This window comes from Chenopodium album, chromosome 1 (assembly GCF_948465745.1).
Source record: "Chenopodium album chromosome 1, dcCheAlbu1.1, whole genome shotgun sequence".
Lineage (NCBI taxonomy): Eukaryota > Viridiplantae > Streptophyta > Magnoliopsida > Caryophyllales > Amaranthaceae > Chenopodium > Chenopodium album.
In genome coordinates this window covers 23,044,877-23,067,059 of record NC_137834.1, presented here as the reverse complement: position 1 = coordinate 23,067,059, position 22,183 = coordinate 23,044,877, and the positions used below count along the sequence as shown (strand labels likewise).

At 37.4% G+C, this 22,183-nt stretch overlaps 1 protein-coding gene and 2 non-coding genes across 3 annotated transcripts; 2 read left to right on the top strand and 1 right to left on the bottom strand.

The window, feature by feature from the left end:
* Nucleotides 1–560: 560 nt before the first annotated feature.
* LOC145565052 (small nucleolar RNA R71) lies at nt 561–667 on the bottom strand. The gene has a single exon (XR_014094956.1). It is a non-coding gene; the product is annotated as a small nucleolar RNA R71 (small nucleolar RNA).
* A 10,673-nt stretch (nt 668–11,340) lies between these two features.
* On the top strand, nt 11,341–11,446 carry LOC145566257 (small nucleolar RNA R71). The gene has a single exon (XR_014095390.1). It is a non-coding gene; the product is annotated as a small nucleolar RNA R71 (small nucleolar RNA).
* Nucleotides 11,447–14,867: 3,421 nt separating this feature from the next.
* Nucleotides 14,868–15,604, top strand: LOC145572195 (uncharacterized). Its single transcript, XM_081631227.1, has one exon. It carries the CDS (start codon nt 14,928–14,930, stop codon nt 15,453–15,455), a length of 528 nt encoding a protein of 175 aa, XP_081487353.1. The 5' UTR covers nt 14,868–14,927; the 3' UTR covers nt 15,456–15,604.
* Nucleotides 15,605–22,183: the final 6,579 nt, after the last annotated feature.

The following is a 22,183-nucleotide window of genomic DNA, read 5'->3' as shown; positions in this document are numbered from 1 at the left end:
TGCCCAGGTGTTCCAGATCAGGTTACATCTCATTCGATCCTGAGATCGAACGTTCCTTCCATAGACAGAAAAATCTCTACAAGCAAATCCTGGCGGATTCTGGTGATAATAACAATAATCACCGAGACCCTCCAACTGGCTCTAGCGACTCAAAGGTATCATCAGATCCAGAATCAGAGATGACGGCTCCAAAGAAGCTTAGTGATTATTCACAACCAAAGCTTACGGATTTTCCACATCTCACCCCCACTCCGGCTCTTGATGGGGTTCAATTTGAAATTAAACCTCAAATTATAACGATGATAGAGAGGAAGCAATTCAGTGGAGCCAAGGGTGAAGACCCAAATCTTCACATTGCCGACTATTGTCAATATTGTAACACCATCAGACAAGCCGGGGTCACTCAAGACCAAATCAAGGAGATTCTCTTTCCCTTCTCTTTAACTAGAAAAGCTAAATTGTGGTTTAATGGCTTAAATAGAACTACACTTGGTATAACTGACTGGGAAACTCTTGTTTTGAACTTTTATAACAAGTATTATCCTGCAGAGAGAACAGCCGTACTACGGATTGCGATTCAGAATTTTGCCCAAGAAGCCGATGAATCTTTATATGAGGCTTGGGAGAGATTCAAGGACCTACAAAGAGAATGCCCTCACCATAATTTAGCACAATGGCAGTTAATCCAAGCCTTTTATAATGGCATTGGAAATTCCTCTAGAATAATTTTAGATTCTGCAGCTAGTGGAAGATTTATGAATCTTAATGTTGATGATGCTGGTCAGGTTATTGAAGATATGGCGATACACAATTCCCAATACGGGAATCCTAGAGGATTTGCTAACAAGGGGAAACATAGTGTCGACTCTGTATCCTTTTTGCAAGCTCAACTGACCTCTATATGCCAAAAATTAGATAATCTGAGCACTGCTAATGTAGCTAATGTTTCTGCGATTAATAATAATTCTAATGAGGCTTTCTGTGAAAATTGTGGTATCGTAGGTCATTGGGAGCAAGATTGCAGGAGTTCCGTGGAGCAAGTTAATGCCTTGCAAGCTTATAGGCAGAATAACCCATACTCCAACACCTACAATCCTGGGTATCGAAATCATTCGTACCTTTCCTACCGGAGCACTAATGTTCAAAATCCACCACCACAAGAACCACAGGCGCCACAGCAACAGCAGCAGAAATATTACCATCCCAATGTTGGCTAGAAGAACCAACCACAACAACCCTCCTCATCTTCCGACCCCTCTCTGGTGGAAATTAGAGCAATGTTGGCTAATATGCAAAAGCACATGGAGAGTAGAGATGCGACAATTGATCAAATTCTAGCACACAATAAAATTGTAGATAATCAAATTGCGCAACTCTCCGCTACTCTACAAGCCCGCCAACAGGGAGCTCTGCCGGCACAGCCAACCGGCCCACGGATCAAGCATTTGCAATTACTCTAAGGAGTGGTTCAAACTATGAAGGGACCTCTATGCCCAGAGTTGATGAATCTGTTTTATTAAATAATGTTAATCTTGATTCCGTTAAACCAAACAATGTAGTTGATAGCCCTGCAGGGCTAAAGGATAATACTAACATATCTAATTCTACATTGCAGGGTACGACTCCAGAGAAGGTGGCTATTCCAGATAAGAGCAATAATGCTCCTAAGCCAATTATCAAACCTCCATTCCCCAATCGTCAATTGAAGACAAACTTGGATAAGCAGTTTGGTAAGTTCCTGGAGGTGGTAAAAGATTTGAAGGTAACAGTTCCCTTCACTGAATTAATCACACAAATCCCCTCGTATGCAAAATTTATGAAAGAAATATTAACGAGGAAAAGGTCTATTAGTGAGGTAGAGACAGTAGCTTTCACTGCCGAATGTAGTGCCGTACTTCAAAATAAGTCTCCACCTAAATGAAAAGATCCGGGTAGTTTTTCTATCCCTTGTCATATTGGCAATCTCTTGATTGATAATGCATTATGTGATTTGGGTGCTAGTGTTAGCGTCATGCCATTATCTGTGTGTTCCAAGTTGAATATGGGTAAATTAAAAGCTACCAATATAACTCTACAAATGGCCGACCGTTCTTTCAAATACCCCTTAGGTGTTTTAGAGGATGTCCCCGTTAGAGTAGGTAAATTTTATATACCTGTAGATTTTGTTGTTCTTGATATGGCTGAGGATATGCAAACCCCAATTATTTTGGGTAGATCATTCCTTAACACTGCAGAAGCAGTCATAGATGTAAGAAGTGGTAAGTTAACATTATTAGTAGGGGATGATAAAGTTGTTTTTAATCTGAATAATGCCCCTAAAAGCTCCATGACTGAGGAGAAATGTTTTATTGTTAATGTGGTTGAAAATTATTTTAACAAGCCCCAAGCTCTTGAAAAAGATCCCTTGGAGGCGGTATCTTGTGTTGCATCCCTTTCAGATGAAATAGACAAATGGCAGAAGGAAGTCGATGCAATAGAAAGAGCACTTTACACCGTTGGTCTTGGTTTCGAAGATGAAAAGGTGAAACTGATCGAGCAAGTTGTGCAAATCGAGCCTACGGTAGGTATCCCGCCAGATCGAGTTGCTAGTGTTGAATGCAATGACAATTTGAAGCAATCCTCGATCAAAGAAGGATCTTTGGTGCGTACAATTGAAGATCCCCCAGTCCAAGTTAAGGAGGATCCACCAGATAAGGTGATTTGGCGTCCCACAGGGTATGTCAGGAAGCCGCATCGCAACCTAAACACCGCTAGACCGGGTGAGAAACCACCCGATCAAACGTTAGGCCAAGGGTCCTAGTTATTGTACTTGGTAAGAAGGTCGTGCGGGACCTTGATAAACCAGCGCTTTGCGGGAGGCAACTCGTATTTCTTGCTTTCTAGACTAGTTTTACTTTTTTTTTTTAGAGAGGCGAGGAGAGTGAAATTTTACCATTTATAAGTGTTTTTGTACAGGCATAGGTTTGAGAGGTCAAGAGACTTAGAAAAATTTGAAGACGAAAAGAAATCGAAGAAGAGCTAAGGACATCTGACTGGGCACGGGCCCGATCGGGCGGAGCTCGCCCGATCGGGCGCGTAAGCAAGGATAATTTTCAGCTTTTAATTCGCCCGATCGGGCATGGCTACCCGATCGGGCGCGCATGTAGGGCTGGAAATTGGAGCTTATCTCGCCCGATTGGGCGAGGTTGCCCGATCGGGCGCGAAAGTGCAGTTGGAAACTCGGGAGAATTTCGCCCGATCGGGCGAGGTTGCCCGATCGGGCGCAAATCGAGTGAAGGAAAAGAAATGTCGAGCGAAGCTCGCCCGACCGGGCGAGTGAAAGGCGAAATTTTCGTTCGTGTTCGCGCCCGATCGGGCGTGCAACTAAGGTTCTGGGTTTCAACATTATCCGCCCGATCGGGCGCGCCTTTTTGGCCGTCCTCTATATCCTTTCCCATTCCTTCTTTTCTCACTTTCTTTTTCTTTCATCTTCTTCACCATTACTTTCTCTCTCTAAAACCTCCATTTTCATACCTTCAACTACACTTTCAATCCCAGATCTCCTCAAATCCATCCATCAAAACCTCAAAATTCTTACATATTCTTAATCCTCACATCTTCCTCTACATTTCCCACCTATTTTCTCCCACTTTCTCTCATACTTCCTTAAAACCCTTAGAGAGAGAAAGCTCCAAACATCAAATTTTTCCACATATAATGGCCTCAAAACGTTCAAGGACACAAAGGGGTGAGAGTTTGAGGGCACCACAGCCAACGGTCAACCCGGACCTTCAAATTCCGGGATGGGAGGAGGTTGTCATCACCTCGGAAGAGCAACAGGCTAGGATGATGAACCTCATCGATCGCCAGGTAATCTCTACCCGTTTTATTCATCATCCCACACTAGCTAGGTTAGGCTTAGATAAATATGTAGAAAAATTGTTCAAAGGTATAGGCATGAGTGGTTTCTTTCAAATGTGCCATGATACGTATGACTATTTAACATTAGAATTTATTTCAAGTTTTAATGTTATTAAAATGAATGCACTAATTACTCATGTACAATTCCGATTATTAAACAACGATGTGAGACTAACTCTTAAAGAATTCGGAAAGTTGTTTGATTTGAAATCGGATAAACCGATTGAATCCTCTCAAGACCACACCGCCGTGGTCTATAAGAGGCTAACTGGGCAGGATTTAGTTAACCTCCAACATGCCAAAGGGACGTGGATTCAACATCCCGTCCCAAAATTTTGGCAAAGATTTGCCAGCCTCACTATTTTTGGGAGGCATGAACCGGCGAATGTTAGGAGAGATGAATTGGAAATTTTGGCATCCTATGTAATTCCTACCGCCGAAAAATTGAACATACCTCATAGGATAGCCAATCATTTCCAAAGGGCGGCCAATGCGGCCGAGGCTAGTAGATCTAGGGCACCTATTTATTTTGGGGGGTTAGTGACCCACATTGCTAAAAAAACCTAGGTTGGAACCCGGATGGGCATAGGAAAATTGCAGGATCAAACCTCATGGACCTAGCCTATTTAGGGAGTTTAAACTGGGTGCAACCCGTGGGAGGTGACACTTGGTGGATAGTCCACCGACAATCGGGTAGGAGGGACCAAGCCTTCACCTTACCCAACCCCGCCTTGACCAAATTTGAGAAGGAGAAGCCTTCTTATACTTTCGAGATTAACGGTCAAGGTGATGGTCAACCACCTCACCCTTCACCACAACCCCACCAATCTCCCCTAGACCATTCCCCCACTCACCATTCACCACACTACCCACCACCTCCACCCTTCACCTATGGTATACCCACTTCCTCGGTCGACTATAACGTCGACCCCAATGCCCCCTATGACTTTTCGGCTTTTAGGAGCCAATTAGACCGTATCGAGATGGGGCAAGGGAGAGTTGAGGGCTTAATGCAAAACCTAGATTCTAGGTTAAGCACCTTGGATGGGCGGGTAGGACACATAGAGAGGAATTTCAGGAGGGGTCTATACCCCATGTATGATGATTATGCCCGTCGGGGGGCTATTCCCCCCGATTCACTTGCTCCCGATTGGTTCCAATACCCCCAAGGAGGGTATTCTCACCCCGGTGCGTATGGTACTTATGTGGACTACTCTTCGGTCCATGGTTATGGGGGTGATGCTCCTTTTGGGGGTATGGGGGGAATGTGGACCCTAACTACTTTGCAGGTGGTTCGGGTTATGGTGGTGCTGGACCGAGCCAGGGTGGTGCCGGATCGAGTCATGGAGGAGGATATGAGAGGATGGATGAAGATGAGGAGTAGCTCCTCCTAGCTACCCTCCCAAGTCAATGAGGACATTGCTTGATTTGGCTTGGGGAGAGATTTCTTGTATATATGGTAACTTTATTTCTCTTCTCTCTATTTATTGCTTTCCTAGTGTAGTTTTTATTGCTTTCTTATATATGAAAAATACAAAAAAAAAATTCAAAAATAAAAAAATTCAAAAATACGTTCCAATGAACTGTAAATTATGCTTCCCTGTGCCCCTTACTTGAGAAAAATGTTTTGATTCTTGGTATTTGACGATAGGCATTGTGGATTAGTTGATCATGATTTGATGTTTGATTGCCTTGAAACCTTAACATGCGTCAATTTTGTCCAATTGCTTGTGAATATAGTGCTTGACTAGTTGATTTGGTAAGGAATGTGTGATAGTTCCATAGTTCCTGGTATGTCAATGAATTTGAGTATTGGTTTGCAACTATAAGTAATGTTTATATGATTCATCATTATGCACATTGAGGAGGACGAAGGCATTTGTTCCTTTAGGTAGCCTCCAGATGATTTTAGATACATTTGTTCCCTTCTTGCTATCCATGTTGTTGCCTTGACTTTTTGTTGTTTTATTAGCCATATTACAAGCCTATTTTTGCCCCATTGGTTACTAGTCCCAAGCTTGGCTTGGGGGAGCTATTAGTGAGTGAGGTGAGGAAGTTTGTAGTGTGCTTATTATTTGCACAATTTGGGTGGGTTTTTGAGAAGTTGTTTTGTTTTTTATCATGTTTATTTTTGATGAGTTTGAGAGTTATATTTTCTTGAAAAAAATAAAGTATGATATTATGAAAAAAAAAAAGAGAAGTTCAAAGAAAAAAAATATGTTGAAAAAATTAGTGAACTTCAAAAGAAAAGAAAAAAAAGTGTTCAAATGTTCTAGTTGGAGGTTGATCAAAGAAAAATAATTTTGAGCCTCGATGAAAAATTCGAGTTTGGAAAATAAAGTTTGTTTATTCACTCTATTTCTTCATTATTATATCTTATGAGTGAAATTGTAAGAGTTGGGATTATTTATTATGATTGGAGTATATTTGGTTGATGTTAGAGTTGGTTATGTAGGAGATGTTGATCATTATTTATTTTGATCATGGGTTTTGATAGGATTTGCTCCCTTAAGCATAGCTTTTCTCTCACTTGTTCCCAAATGATTCCTACCCTTTACCCTAGCCTTATATTACAAGCTTTAAAGACCTTCCGACCTTTGTGCATAGAATTGTATGAATGTGAAAGTGTTGTTTATCAATGCAAGTTATGATTTGGCATATTTCGAGTCGACTAGTAGGATTGAACGTTCATTATTTTATACACACGAGAGTGTGAGTTGGGAGGGCATTGTTCACATAAAGGGGTTGGATGGAGAGCAATCGAGTACATCTTTTACTCGCCACAAAAATGAGAGTTGAGTGCGTGAGCACTAGTCTTGAATTCTATATGCTCTTGTGGTTTGCTCTTTTTGACAATTGTTAGGGAAGATTGGTAATTAGATGGATTTGATTGGTTGATTTTGAAACATGTTTATTTGATTTACCCTGAATCATTTGTGTTTGATTTTTACTTTTGAGATGAAGCATATTTGTTGATTCATTGACGAGATCTTTTCTTAGGGACAAGCAAAGGTTTGGCTTGGGGGAGTTTGATGTATCTATTTTATATAGTAATTTATCCCCGTCCCTTGGTCATAATTAGTAGTGTTTTTGGCTCTTTCAAGCCACTTTTATTACTAATTTGTGCTTCCTAGTGTTTTCGTAGTCTTTGTTGAGTTTTGTAGGAAATTGCGTCTTTGGAGAATTTTCTCGGGTTTTTCATGAAGCGACTACGGAATTAGAAGTGCACGACCATCTTTGAAGCCCAAGGCCGGTTAGAGTCGTCGAGCCGGTGATTAAGGGCTCGGTAATTGGGATCCCGAGGTATTTGGACTGAGTATTCAAGACCCGAAGAGGAAATCCGGATTTAGGCCGAGAAATCAAGCCCAATCGAAGTCTGAGCCTCAAAGTGGAGCAAGGGCCCGATCGGGCAAGAGGTTGCACGATCGGGCGCGGCGCAACGTTGCTGGTGCTGTGCGTGCTTATAGCGCGCCCGATCATGCGAGCGTCTAGCACGATCGGGCGATGCTGCGGAGAAGGAATGCGAAGAAAAAGGCGGGCCCGATCGGGCGGCCCTTCGCCCGATCGGGCGCGTGTTTTTATATAGCCTGATTAGTTTAGTTTTAATTTTGTTTTAGGAAACGTTTATATACGAGTTTTGTACGGAATTTTGATTATCTTCTTTCTTAGACTTTCTCTCTCTACTTAGGATTTTTCTCTCTCTTAACTTTTCTCTCAAACCTTGTTCTTGATTATTTCCATTAATACAGATTTATTTTGGTAACGATTTCTCTTCTCTTAATCTTAGTTATTTATTTTACTCCTTCCATCATGACTTGTTTTATTGCTTTGATTAGTTTAGTTTTTAATATGTGTGAGTAGTTCTATTTCTAGGGTTTATGGGGATCCATAAATAATATGAAGGGGTAATTTATTGTTGTTAATTATCAATGCTAGATTAATTTCCTATTGATTGATTTAATGCTCTGTGAGTAGATTAGGCCTGATCTTTTATGCATGAGTTTGACAACATTGATTCGAGATTCGACATATGAGAATTAATGTTTAGGTCTAGTTTCAATAGGCAGATTAATTTATAAATGGTTAGGTCGAGATTCGAGAGATGAGATTTAATACTGGTAAATTAATTGTGTGATTGTAATACGTAGCGAAAGCCCTTTACAATCTGGTTAATTGATGCATTGATGGTTGACTATTATTTATTATTGGTATTGCATGAAAATTCTTATTGAATTGTTTTAACGTTTTACAATTGCGGCTTGTAAAAGTATAGCAATATTGAATTGATGAATCGAGCAGATGTTGATTTGATATTAAAGGCTATTTTCAATAAGAACTTAGATCTAGTAAATTGCGAGAGCCTGTTAGATCTATGTTGATTAATAAATTGCGAGAGCCTGTTAATCATGTTATTTATGCAATGTCAATGATTGATTACTATGTTTTACCCTGGAGTATTATTTATTGGTGAACCTATGCCCTAGAGCCTTTTATATATTGTTTTTTTCCTATTCTCAATCTTATTAGTTTAGTTTCTTATTCGACTTGTTTCCCTGTGGAGATCGACCCTACTTCCCTATCTGCTTTAGTTAGAGGACTTAGGAATTATTTTTTGATTAGGGGATACGACTTTACCCTGTCACTTGTATGCCCTTGTCAGATACAATGTGACCTAGAACTACTCCCTCTGTCATCATAAAGTGACATTTCTCCCAGTTTAGTACCAAATTGCATTCTTCACATCGTTTCAAAATTTTAGCGAGATTTATTAAACATGAATCAAATGAAGAACCATACACGCTAAAATCGTCCATAAAGACTTCCATAATAGACTCTATTAAATCAGAAAAAATGCGCATCATGCAACGTTGAAAGGTAGCGAGGGCATTACATAAACCAAAGGGCATCCTACGATATGCAAAAGTACTATAAGGGCATGTAAAGGTAGTCTTTTCCTGATCTTCAGGGTGAATTGGAATTAGGAAAAATCCCGAATACCCATCCAAATAGCAAAAGAACTTATGATTAGCTAACCTCTCAAGCATTTGATCTATAAAGGAGAGGGGGAAGTGGTCCTTTTTAGTGGCGATATTCAGTCTACGATAATCAATACACATACGCCACCCTGTTACAGTTCTAGTAGGAATTAATTCATTTTTATCATTAGTGATCACAGTCATCCCACCTTTTTTAGGCACTACCTGCACAGGACTTACCCACTTGGAGTCAGAAATAGGATAGATAATACCTGCATCAAGTAATTTCATAACCTCTTTCTTAACTAATTCCTGCATGTTAGGATTCAATCTTCTTTGGGGTTGAATGCAGGGCTTATAGTTACCCTCTAGATGTATCCTGTGCATACAAAAATCAGGGCTAATACCCTTGAGATCATCAATACTGTACCCAATTGCTTTCTTATGGGTTTGAAGGACCCCTAGAAGTTGGGAAGTTTGTAGGTCATTAAGTGCAATACTGATGATCACGGGGTATAGTTCCTGCTCATCTAGAAAAATATATTTTAAGTGAGAAGGGGGAGGTTTTAGTTCAGGTTTCTTAACCTCTGCAGGTTTCGATTCCTGAACAAAATTTACTACCTTCATTGTCTCCTTGGGGTCTAACTCTTTTAGGGAAAGAGCTCTTTCAATATCATGTACTTCATTACCCCAAACGCTTGCATTATCTGCAGATAAATTCCCACAAAGAATTTCCTCCAGGGGATCCCTTGCAAGAACCTGTGGCAAGCTATCATCACAGATATCATCCATTATATCAATTACATTAATAAGACAACAATTTTCCTCTAGCATAGGTCCTTTCAAAACTTTCCCTAAATTAAAAGTAACATTATCATCACCAACAGAAAGGGTTAGTTTACCATTTTTAATATCAATAATGGCTCCTGCAGTATGGAGGAAAGGCCTACCTAATATAATGGGAATTTGTGTATCCTCAGCCATGTCTAAAACAACACAATCAACAAGGATAAAAAATTTACCAACTCTGATAGGGACATCCTCTAAAATACCTGGAGGGTATTTTACAGAACGATCTGCCATTTGCAAAGTTATATTAGTAACTTTTAAATCACCCATATTATGTTTAGCACAAACAGACGATGGCATAACACTGACACTGGCACCCAAATCACACAAAGCTTTATCAATAAAAACATTCCCTATATGACAAGGGATAGAAAAACTACCATGATCCTTTAATTTAGGAGGGGATTTATTTTGCAATAAGGCACTACATTCCTCTGTAAAAGATACAGTTTCTACCTCATTAAAGGCCCTTTTCCTAGTCAGAATGTCTTTCATAAATTTAGCATATGCGGGAACCTGAGTGATTAAATCAGTGAAAGGAAGTGTTACCTGCAAGTTTTTCACAACCTCTAAGAACTTACCGAATTTTTTATCAAACTTACTCTTCAATTGTCTATTAGGGAACGATAGTTTGATAACTGGGCTCTGCACATCTTCTCCCTTATCCTGAGATTTACCCTGCAAAGAAACATTAGAAGGGTTAGTATCTTTTTGTAGCCCTGCAGGGTTAGCAGGATTAGCGTTTGGTATAGAGGAATCTGGATCAGGAACTGGTCCATCTCCCTTTGGCATAGGAGGTCCATCATAATGTGAACCACTCCTTAGAGTGATTGCATTGGCATGATCTGTGGGATGGATTGGTTGTGATGGTAGAGCTCCCTGCTGACGGGTTTGTAGGGTAGATGAAAGTTGTGCAATTTGATTATCCATGATTTTATTGTGAGCTAAAATTGAATCAATTTGCGCATCCCTACTCTTTATATGCTTTTGCATGTTGGTAAGCATTGCTCTAATTTCTGTCATAGTAGGGTCAGAAGATGATGAGGGTTGTACTTGGTTTTTCTAGCCAGAATTAGGATGGTAATATTTCTGCTGTGGTGGAGGTTGCTGTTGTGGTTGTTGTGAAGGTGGAGGGTTTTGTATATTGGTACTCCGGTACGAAAGATATGGATGGTTCCGGAAACCAAAATTATAAGAGTTGGAATATGGGTTATTTTGCCTATAGGTTTGGAAGGAATTAACTTGTTCCATGGAACTCCTACAATCTTGCTCCCAATGCCCTACAATTCCACAATTTTCACAAAAAGCTTCATTGTTAGCAACAGCATAAACATTAGCTACAGAGTTAGGAGTAGCAGCAAGATTATCTAATTTCTGACAAATAGATGTTAATTGAGCTTGCAAAAAGGATACGGAATCAACATTATGTTTTCCTTTATTCGCAAACCCTCTCGGATTCCCGTATTGGGAATTGTGTATTGCCATATCTTCGATAACTTGTCCTGCATCGTCCACATTTAAATTCATGAATCTCCCACTAGCTGCAGAATCTAGAACTGATCTAGATGAATTTTCAAGTCCATTGTAGAAAGCTTGGATCAATTGCCATTGTGCCAGATTGTGGTGGGGCATTCTCTCTGTAGATCCTTGAACCTCTCCCAAGCCTCATATAAAGTTTCATCGGCCTCTTGAGCGAAATCCTGAATAGCACTCCTTAGTACAGTTGTTCTCTCTACAGGGTAATATTTATTATAAAAATTCAAGGCAAGAGTTTCCCAGTTAGTAATACAAAGTGAAGTTCTATTCAAACCATTAAACCATAACTTAGCTTTGCCACATAATGAAAAGGGAAAAAGAATCTCCCTGATTTGGTCCTGCGTGACCCCGGCTTGTCTAATGGTGTTACAATATTGGCAGAAATCTGCGATGTGAAGATTAGGATTTTCACCCTTAGCTCCACTAAATTGCTTCCTCTCTATCATAGTGATAAATTGGGGCTTGATTTAAAATTGCACTAAATCTAAGGTCGGAGTGGGAGTAAGGTGTGGAAAATATGTGAGCTTTGGCTGCGAGTAGTTACTGAGCTTCTTTTGAGCCGTCATCTCTGATTCTGTATCTGAAGGAATTTCTGAGTCGCTAGAATCAGTTTGAGGGTCTCTTCGATTATTGTTTTCCTCAGAACCCGCCAGGATTTGTCTATAAAGATTCCTTTGCCTATGAAACGAGCGCTCGATCTCAGGATCGAATGGGATGTAACCTGATCTGGAACACCTAGGCATAAACAAGGAACTAAAAGATAAATATGAGAGTTGCCTCAAAGAACTAACGTTCTCTAAGACAAGAGGGGATAATCTAGACTACAAAAAAATAATCAGAAAATAAAAATAAAACCGTTTTAAGTATTTCCGCCTGTCACGCGGATGACCCGGGTTCGTTCCCCGGCAATGGCGCCAAATTTTGACAGGCTCAAGTCGTATTCACCTAATCAAAAATAAAACCTAAATACACTAACTATGTAGATAGGGAAGAAGGGTCGAACCACAGGGAAACAAATCAATTTATTCCTAATTAATTAAAAGCAATCTAAATTATCAAGTAACCAAATTATTATAAAAAGGTAATTAAACTACTAAAGGTAAGAGTATGAAGGGAGTAAAATAAGAGGTAAATCAATGAAGGAAAAACCTAGGGCATAGGTTCACCAATAAACAATATTCCAGGGTAAATCATAATAAGCAATCATCAATGCATCAATTAATCAGATTATAAAGGGTTTTCGCTACGTATTACAATCACAGAGTTAATTTACCGGTATTAAATCTCATCTCTCGAATCTCGACTTAACCATTTATAAATTAGTCCGCCTATTGAAACTAAGCCTAAACATCAATTCTCATCTCTCGAATCTCGAATCAATATTGCTAAACTCATACAATTAAATCTGGCCAAACCTAATTGCATAGCATTAGATCAATCAATAGGAAAATAATCAAGCATTGATAATCAACAATCACAAATTACCCCTTCATATTATTTATTAGATCCCCATAAACCCTAGAAATAAAACTACTCAAGCATAATTAAATCTAAACTAATCAAAACAATAAAATAAGACATGATGAAAGAATTAAAGAAAATAACTGAAATTAAAAGAGAAGAAATTGTTACCAAAAGTAATCTGGATTAAGGAATGGAATTAAGAACAAAGTTGAGAGAATTCTAAGAGAGAGAAAATATTTTAAGTAGAGAGAGAAAGTCTAAAATAGAAGGTAATCAAAATACGTACAAAAATCGTACTTAAAACATCCCTAAAACAAATCCTAATTGAAAACTAAAATCTCGGCAATCAGGTGCCTCCAAAAACACGTGCCCGATCGGGCCCGCCTTCTTCTTCAAGGTATCTCCTGGGCAGCCGCGCCCAATCGAGCTAATGCTCACCCGATCGGGCGCGCCTTTTGCTGGTGCTTTCTTCTACGCGCCCGCCCGATCGGGTGCAAGCTTGCCCGATCGGGCCCGGTCTCTTCCTCGAGGCTTGGACTTCGATTGGGCTTGATTCTTCGGCCCAATCCGGATTTCCTCTTCGGGTCTTGAATACTCGATCCAAATGCCCCGGTATCACACACCGAGCCCTTAATCACTGGCTCTAACCAGACTTGGGCTTCAAAGAAAGGTCGTGTCCTCCTAATTCGTAGTTGCTCCATGAAAAACCCGGAAAACGCTCCAAATGTGCAATTTCCTACAAAACTCAAGCAAAACTACAAAAACACTAGAAAACACCTATTAGTAATAAAAGTGGCTCTAAAGAGCCAAAAACACTACTAATTATGACCAAGGGACGGGGGTAAAACACTATATAAATTGGACACATTAGGAATAATTATTTTATGGAAAGCATGTTGTTATGAAAAATAATATGGTAAATGGATTTTCTTAGGGAATAATCAAGGATGATTTAAGGTAGAAAAATAAGATGATCAAATATTTAGGAGATGGAAAATAAGAATTAAGGAAAAGTAATAGAATTAAGGAAGATAATTAAAAACACAAACTACAAAAATAAATTACTCAAAATCAATCAAGGTGTTTGAAAATTTTGACCTTTCCATAGCTCAAATTTTCGGACCTCTGTGTAGATTTTAGGAACTTATTTTTGTAGATTTTAAGGATTAAAAATGGTTGTGTAAATAATAATTGCATAAAATAATTAATTAAGAAAATATCAATTATTCACTAATAATTTAACTAAGAAAATCATATTTTCCACACTAGGAATATCCAAAATTCATAGCTAATCATAGGAATTTTCGGACCTTTTAATAATTAATAAAATATAATTGTTTCTTAACTAAAATATCCGAAATATATATAATTCGGTTATTTAATAAAATAAATGGATAACAAATCTTATCCAAAATCCAAAGATAATAATTATGTTTTAAAATACTTTTGGTGCCAAAATTCAAATATTATTTTGGCTCTGAAATTCAAATAGTAAAATAAATTACTACAATACCCTTTTTAGAAAATAATAATTAATTTATTAGAAAATATGCAAAAATACGGGGTATTACACACACGACGGTTTTCGAAGCATTCCTCTTCATCTCTCGAATTCCTGTCGTCGTACCTTAGGGATCCTCGACGCTCTTCCTAACGACCTAGCCACCAGACCTCTCTTCCTATCTCTCTCCTCTTTTCTCTCTCTATCATGTGTTTTAATAATATTTTAATCAATGTTATGCATTTACAAATGTCTAACTTTCCTCCCTTTAAAATTCCTCAAGAAGGGGTACATGTGGCACATACATAATTTTATAAACGCCTTTTAATAGATAGTATAGATTATAGTATATATATACAATAACTCCAAAAAAAAAAAAAAACTAACACAAAAAAAATGACATCATCAATGGTTTTACGTGGGAAAAAAATTCTTAAAAAACCAACACTTATACAATTTTAAGGAAAAATGATGTCAACAATGTTTTGTTTTAATAATAGTTAAGATTAATAGATTAATTACGAAAATATCAGCCCTAACTTGAGTAAAAAGCTTTTTTAAAAATTAAAAAAAAAAAAAAAAAAATCAAAAATCACTCGCTCAGTCGCTGCTGAACGCATGAACCCTTCATATACCCTTTGCCCCCTTTCTCTCCCTCTCTTCCGAGAGAACCCAAGCTCAAAAATCCCCAAAATCCATCAATGGCGGACGTCAATAATTGCCCCGAACCCACATTGCCAACCAAGCGTATCCCCGATCCGACTACCGATAACTCCGCCATTGATGTCAAAAGGCAGAAACTCGAAACCCCAGATAACAATGGCAAAGATACTCCCGAATCTCTTGAACCAACCCCAGAAAACGACGTCGTACACAAAGGAAAGAGTATCGTAGAACAACTAGACCCAGAAGCAAAAGAAGTTGAAGAAGTGAAGGGTTCCAATGGCAGCAAAGCTGAAATTGACAGGAAAGGGAAGGGTATTTTAATTGAAGAAGGCGAAGAAGAAGATGAAGATGATACCGATGATGATTCTGATGATTCGGGTTCCGATGAATTCGGTGATGAATTATCTGATGGTAGTGATATTGCTGAAGATCCCTTGGCTGAGGTTGATCTTGATAATATTCTTCCGTCTCGAACTCGCCGGAAAATCATTAATCCTGGTGCTTATCTTGCTACTGATCTTCCTCCTGAGGATTCTGATGACAGTGATGACCCTGATGCTTAGAATTTTTATTTTTTTTTATCGAGGTCAGTTTTTAGAATTTGATCAATGTGTTAGGTTATTTAAGTTAGAATATATGTTGTGACTTGTGAAGAATGATACTTTTATTAGTGTTTTTTATTTTATGATTATTATTATTGGATTTTTAGCTATTCTTTTTTTTTTTTTTTTTTTTTTTTTTTTGAAAGCTCTATTCTTTGTTTTTAATATGTTTATAATCTTGGTAGCATTGTTTTATTTTTTTCCATAGAGACTTTTTGCTTGGTTTTATATGTTTGATGATGTTGTTAGTAGGTTTGTTGAGGGCAGTAAATTAGGTGTTATAGTTTAGATTAGAGGGTTTGCACCTATGATGTTGTGGACATATGATCATGGAAATTTTTTGAGTTGCTTTGCAGTTTTTTGAGCACCAGGTGGGTGATTAACATTTGTAGCCGGATTAGCTGATAGCATTAGTGGAAGCCCTGATCTTTGTAGCATTGTTTAATTTGTTTCTATTTCCCAAATTCGGACTTTTTGCTTGGTTTTTATATGTTTGCTGGTGTTATTTGTAGGTATTTTGTTGAGGCAGTAACTTAGGTGTTGTAATTTAGATTAGAGGGATTGCACATATGTTCATGTAATTTTTCAAGTTTGTTTTGCTGTTTTTCGAGTACAAGGTGGATGAAGCCGGATTAGTTGATAACATTAGGGAAGCCCTTAGGTTTTCTTTTTTTTTTTTTTATCATGTATTTAGGCTTTAGTAGAATTAGGGTAGATTATTTTGCTTGAAGAACGTTGTATCCCACTTTCATATTTTGTAATAATTGGAGCCACTGGCCTTATAAGATGGTATAGCTTGTTTTTTAGTTGGAATTTGTCTTTTCGGTGTTGTGAATGATTGAGTGAATTTGTTCACTGTAGTGCTTGGTATAACAATAATATGATGGCTCTTTGCTTTGATTCATTGGGAAATTGAAAAGAATAGAAAACGAATTGTTAATCATATTGTGGAAAAGGAAATGGGAGATAGGTATTGTGTTAGATTGGGAAGTAAACCTAGTTCTACACTGGTTAAGAACTGTTATTAAAAATTGACTCAGAACAAAAACCCTATATATATGAAGATAAAGTTGGTCTTCTTTGTGAGTTTCTTTGAGTTCCTAGTCTGCTGGGAATTCCACTTCTTGGACATTTTGTTTTGTAGCTGCTTATTTTATTAATGGTGATTGATGTCATATCTGGTAATAGGCTGACAAGATCACAGAACATAAGTTCTTTTGGCCAAACATGTTAGTATGACTGGTATCTCTGAAAGAATTGTATTTAAAAGCCTAGAATGCAAGTGGTGGACTGGTGGGTATGGTCACCTAAATCTTAGTATATAATTTGCAAACGTAGTACGGATATGTAGTGCGTTTTTCACAGGAAATGTTTATGGTATAACATATGACTAGTTTGCAAAGATTCATGCAATCATACTTATAAGGAGAAATACAATACAAACATGGTCATTACTGATTTTATGAAGAGAAGTTAATATTTGTGAGTAAAGTTGCAGTTGTATTAACTTTGGCATGGAAATTATCTTGTATAATTTATATGCAATCTCAATTACATTCTATCAAATATTACCATGTAAACAATTGGCCGTTAAAGGAAGTCTAAGGATGTAGGGTACAGAAAGACTTGTGAGCAAAGAATGAAAAGAGACTGGGAAAACGAAGTCCGCTAGCTAAAGATAAGACCTCGGTTTACTTCTAAATTGGGGATGATGTTTATTAACTGAATCTTTTTTCCCATTCTAGTCAGCTATATCATTTCTGTAGGTAAACCACTTGGCCACATTTTTCTATTGGCTATCTGGAAGGCCAGCTTGGAGCTGCTTAACAGAGTGTTCTGTTTTTTGCAATCTAAACTTATTTCCCATCTTTTGTCATCTGTTGTACTGTAAGATATTCTGACCATTAAACCCTAAATCAGAAGTAACTTTTAATTTGTTCATGAGAAGGTGTAATTTGTGTCCAATAGGATTCACTGAAATTTCAGCATAGCCTCGATTTAAGTCTATATTTTTCTGGATGTATTTGACTTTTCTCCTTGGAATTTTTCGCTACTGGTTATCCTATATGTTAGAGCTCTATGATCTGTCTAGAACTTGTGCGCGAATTTGGTAATTCTTGTCATGGGCAAGCAACTTGAAATTCATTTGCTCTATTATCTGGGGCCTAAGAGGAGAATAAGATCAGAGAGAGACCTTGCATGCCTGACTTTGAGTTGCTTTTTCTGTAAGAATGTTGAGTGTAGCTTTTAGAGTTTAGATGAAGTGCATCAGATCAATGTTGAGATGTTTGGTCCTTTGTATACTTGCCTACTTGGTGATTCAACTAGCTTTGTTTTTAAGATTTTGCTACAGCATGAAAAGAAAATGCTAGAAGACTTTTGACATTGCTTAGAATCCATCAACTGTAAAATAAACTTATGTGGTCTTTGTGGATACGGCATTTCAGAACTTGGGAAAGCAAGGGTGTCAGATTTTTACTCTGTAATTCTGGTTTACATTAGGACAGGGGAATGTGTGTAATATTGAAAGTAAACTTAAATACAAGATGTGATAATAGTTCCTAATGCAATTAAATTAGTTGTAATGACTTGTGATATGTGAATATATATTAGGTGGCAGCTGGTTAAAACAGTGATACTAAGCCATTGTATATGCAATTTTGTTAGGTCCTGGGTCAACTATTCTTCTGTGGTCCTTTTCTTTTCAATGTTCCATATTCTATTCATATTCATTTGTAATTAAAAGAGAAGGCAAAAATCATGTAAGTCTCTTCCCTTGTATAAAAATGAAGGCAATTATTTGTACTTCTTTGTATTTGAAAAGAGGATAACATAATGAAATAAGTTTCAGCACTTAAAAGTAAGTGATCAATGTTAAAGAGTAAAATACGCCCTACAATATCCCTTATACATTGCAAATTCTCTACTCGTCTTCCCATTTGGAAAGCTCAAAATAAGCTCTTTAAATGGGCAAGTGAGCAAAAAATTGGCCTTGTGTGTTCCTGTATTTGGGTATATGATGCAGTTCTCGCTGTAAGGTATTAATTTGCTTCATACAGTGCAAATCAGCATAGAAAGGGATAGTTAGCTTCCATATCAGTATAGTAGTAAAACTTTGTAACTTGCCTTGCTTTTCTGGTGTTGTCATGTTGGTTTGATATAACATAAAGCTTGATATGAAGCTTGTCCTTTCTTCTGTAGGAGAATGCTTCATTATTTTGTTGTTCTTGTATCCTCTGTATGCTTTCTACATTTTGCAACAGCTTAAATTTCCATCTCTTTTTGCCCAGTCCATTTTATCTTATATTATCCTAAAGGATTTATTTTGCTCATTTGATGACAGTCATGACTCATGACACTAATGTTTCTAGCTACTGATCATGATTGTGACTACCTAATTGTGGTGACTAGGATTGTTTAAACTTTAAAGCGTGGTTCACACCACACACCAAACCGATTTTTGTAGCATGGTGCAATTTTCTGTTCGAAATTTTTGGTTTAGAATTTTGACCACATTGTGCCATTGTGGTTTATGATTCAGATGCGGTTTATCAAACCAACCACATTAGAACGTATACTGTTTCTATATTTTTGTTATAAAGAAAAAGGTCAAATGCTTATTCAATATAGGTTATATAATTTTATTTTTATTAAAAAAAAAAAAAAAAAAAAAAAAAAAAAAAAAAAAAAAAAAAAAAAAAAAAACTGTGAGTTATCTTTGCACAATTTTTTTTATCTTGAATTCTCCATTAATTTATTGGACTAGTTAAATAATAACTCATTTGTTTTGGGTGCAGGATGATCGGGTAGTGGTATTGAGTCATTTGATGTGGTTTGATTTTATTCATATTCAGTCAAGGAGTCATTTGTTTCGGTTTGGAATAATTTGAGTTTATTGTCAGGTAGCTTGTAATGATAGATTAACCAATATTAGTCATGTATATATAGATTGATTTGGTTTGGATCAGTGTTGGTTTAGGTCTCAATGGATTCATGTGATTTCTAGTTTAGTTTGGCTTTGAGTTAGATAAACAGAAGCGAGTTAGTCTTGCCAAGCCCTGTCAGAGCTCTATCAACTTAGGTTCGATTGCACTCCCAAAAACTATACAGTAGACGATTAGAGGTTAAAAAGGCAACTTCCATCGGAGAGGGTTAGGAGATCATCCTTTGATAGTTTGCTCACTTTACCTTGTAACTTTCAGCTAATCTTGTTGTTACAAGGCCCAGGCTAGGCTTTGCCCATATCAATCTCAAACTTGTCATGTCGTAGCAAACTGGAAACTTGAAACTTACACAAAAATTGCGCCCCACTACACCCAATCCTCCAAGCAAATTTATCACTGTTGCAGCAGCATTAATGTTGACAATCCCCCCCCCCCCCCCCCCCTATCGGAGCTACAATCTCGATCTGTAGTGGGAACATGGATCATAAGAGCATTCCTAATGGTGGTTTAAAATTTTATACCACCCTCTCTCTTTATCATTATTTCACTTCCTCACTCTTGCATTTTTTTTTTCTTTGTTTCCAATATGTATCAATATGGGTGTATATAGATATTACTTTTAATTTATTATTATAGCATCTTGCGGTAAAATACATTTAAACCATAAGTTGAGTTTAAGGTACTGCTTTTTGCTAAAATTTCATCAGATGGTATTATTGCCATGGATGAGAATGCTCCAAAAAAAAGCTGCTGAGCTTTCAATTGATGTTGGATGCTCTAAAGATTACTACGCCTTTTGGGTTATAGAGTTTCAAGCAAAAATGTGTTGCTGGGAGCTTTAACATGATCCGTGTTGGTTTTGTTTTTGTTTTTTTTTTTTTCTAAGTAATGGCCCTGGGGTTAATTTGAGAATTGTAATCCATACAATCTTTGGTTTACTTTTCTCAGAGTCTCACCTTTGAATCCAACCTCTAGTTACTTACATGGTTACACCTCTGCTGCGCCTCTCCTCAGCCACTAATGTCCTCTGGCAGCTATTTCCTCTAACCCTTGTTTTGGTTGCTACCACATCTTGCCCAGATTGTCCATTCCGCTGCCAAATCTGATACCGAATGTTAGAGATTGTTGGGTATGGCCTAAATTTTATAAGCCTGTCACTTTGGTGGAGTATTGTGCATATTCATTCTAAAGGCTTTTGGAATAATCAAGTAAGTTCATTACTTGCTTTTGATTTCTTTAAAAATATTATCTTACTTGAATGTCTAGAGCATTATTAACATTGAAAGTTATGAGAATATAATACATGGTTTGTGAATTTTCTAGAACATTATGGATACAAGAATAATGGAGGAATTTCTAGAGTATTCCGGTCATTTCTTCCAAGCTCCATTTACACTTATAAATATAGGTCATGGGCATTTGATCATTGAATACAACACAACACAAGGAGTCATACCATACATAAGTCTTTCTACATACTACACCTCCTTGTATAATTTACCTTCTTTACGAATCCACTAAACCTACTTTGTAATACTCCTTAGAGAGTAATATAGAGAGAGTCATATCGTAATATAAACCCTTAAAGGGATACTTGTACTCTTGTATTTTCAAATAGTGGAATAATAATGTTCGTCATTCCATAAAATTGTGTCTTGATTTATATTAAATATCTTATCAATTATCAATTCAATTTATACTTCTCAATCAAATACATCTTCACTTTCGTTGCGCATTCACCAACACTAACAAGTGGTATCAGAGCCAATAGTTGATTTAGAGTGTTTACATTAAAGATGTCTTCTGTCACGAAGTTTGAGATTAAGAAATTTGACGGCAAAATTAATTTTAGCATCTGGAAAGTCCAGATGAAAGTCGTTCTAGTACAGAGTGGATTAAAGAAGGCTCTAGATGGAAAAGCTAAAAAACCAAAGTCAATGACAAACGAGCAATGGCAAGAGTTGGACAAAAAAGCCCTCTCGACAATCCAACTATGTTTAATCAAGGAGGTATTTCGCGAGTTTGTCCATAAAGACACAGCAGTCGGCCTATGGCTAAATTTAGAGTCACTATATATGACTAAAAGCCTTGCTAACAAGCTTCGACTTAAAGAAAGGCTCTATACAATCTGGATGGTTAAAGGTACGTCAATTCAAACTCATCTCGATGAATTAAATTCAATTATTATTGACCTTGAAAATTTAGATGTATAATAGACGATGAGAATACGGTCATGTTATTAATTGTCTTCCTACCACCTTTACTCTTTCTTTTGAGGATGTTAAATCTCACTTACTCTCAAAAGAAAAGTTTGACCTTGAAGTTCATTCTAATGAAAATGCCGAAGGCTTAAATATAAAAGGGAGATCACACGGTAGTAAAAATACCAATAAGAAGTCCAAATTTAATGGGAAAAAATTCGGAAATTCTTGCAAGTTTTGCAAGAAACTTGAGCACACAGTTGAAGAATGCTGGTTTACAAATAAAAAGCTCGAAAAGAAAAGGCAAAGATGACAGAAGCCAGTTCTGAAATAGAGTCCGATGATGAAGTTCTCTTAGCTTCTTCACTTGATTCGAGTTTTGCCAACCATATTTGTTCTCAAAAGTCTCACTTTACCGACTATCAGCTAGTGAAGAATAAAACTGTTACAATGGGTAACGTTTATCATTGCAAAGTTTGTGGTGTTGGCTCTGTAAGGATCAAGATGCAAAATGGTGTGATCAGGACTTTGTCTAATGTTCATC

Excerpts from the sequence above, each read along its gene's own strand:
- LOC145572195 (XM_081631227.1), top strand. The coding sequence starts at position 14,928 with ATGGCGGACGTCAATAATTGCCCCGAACCCACATTGCCAACCAAGCGT.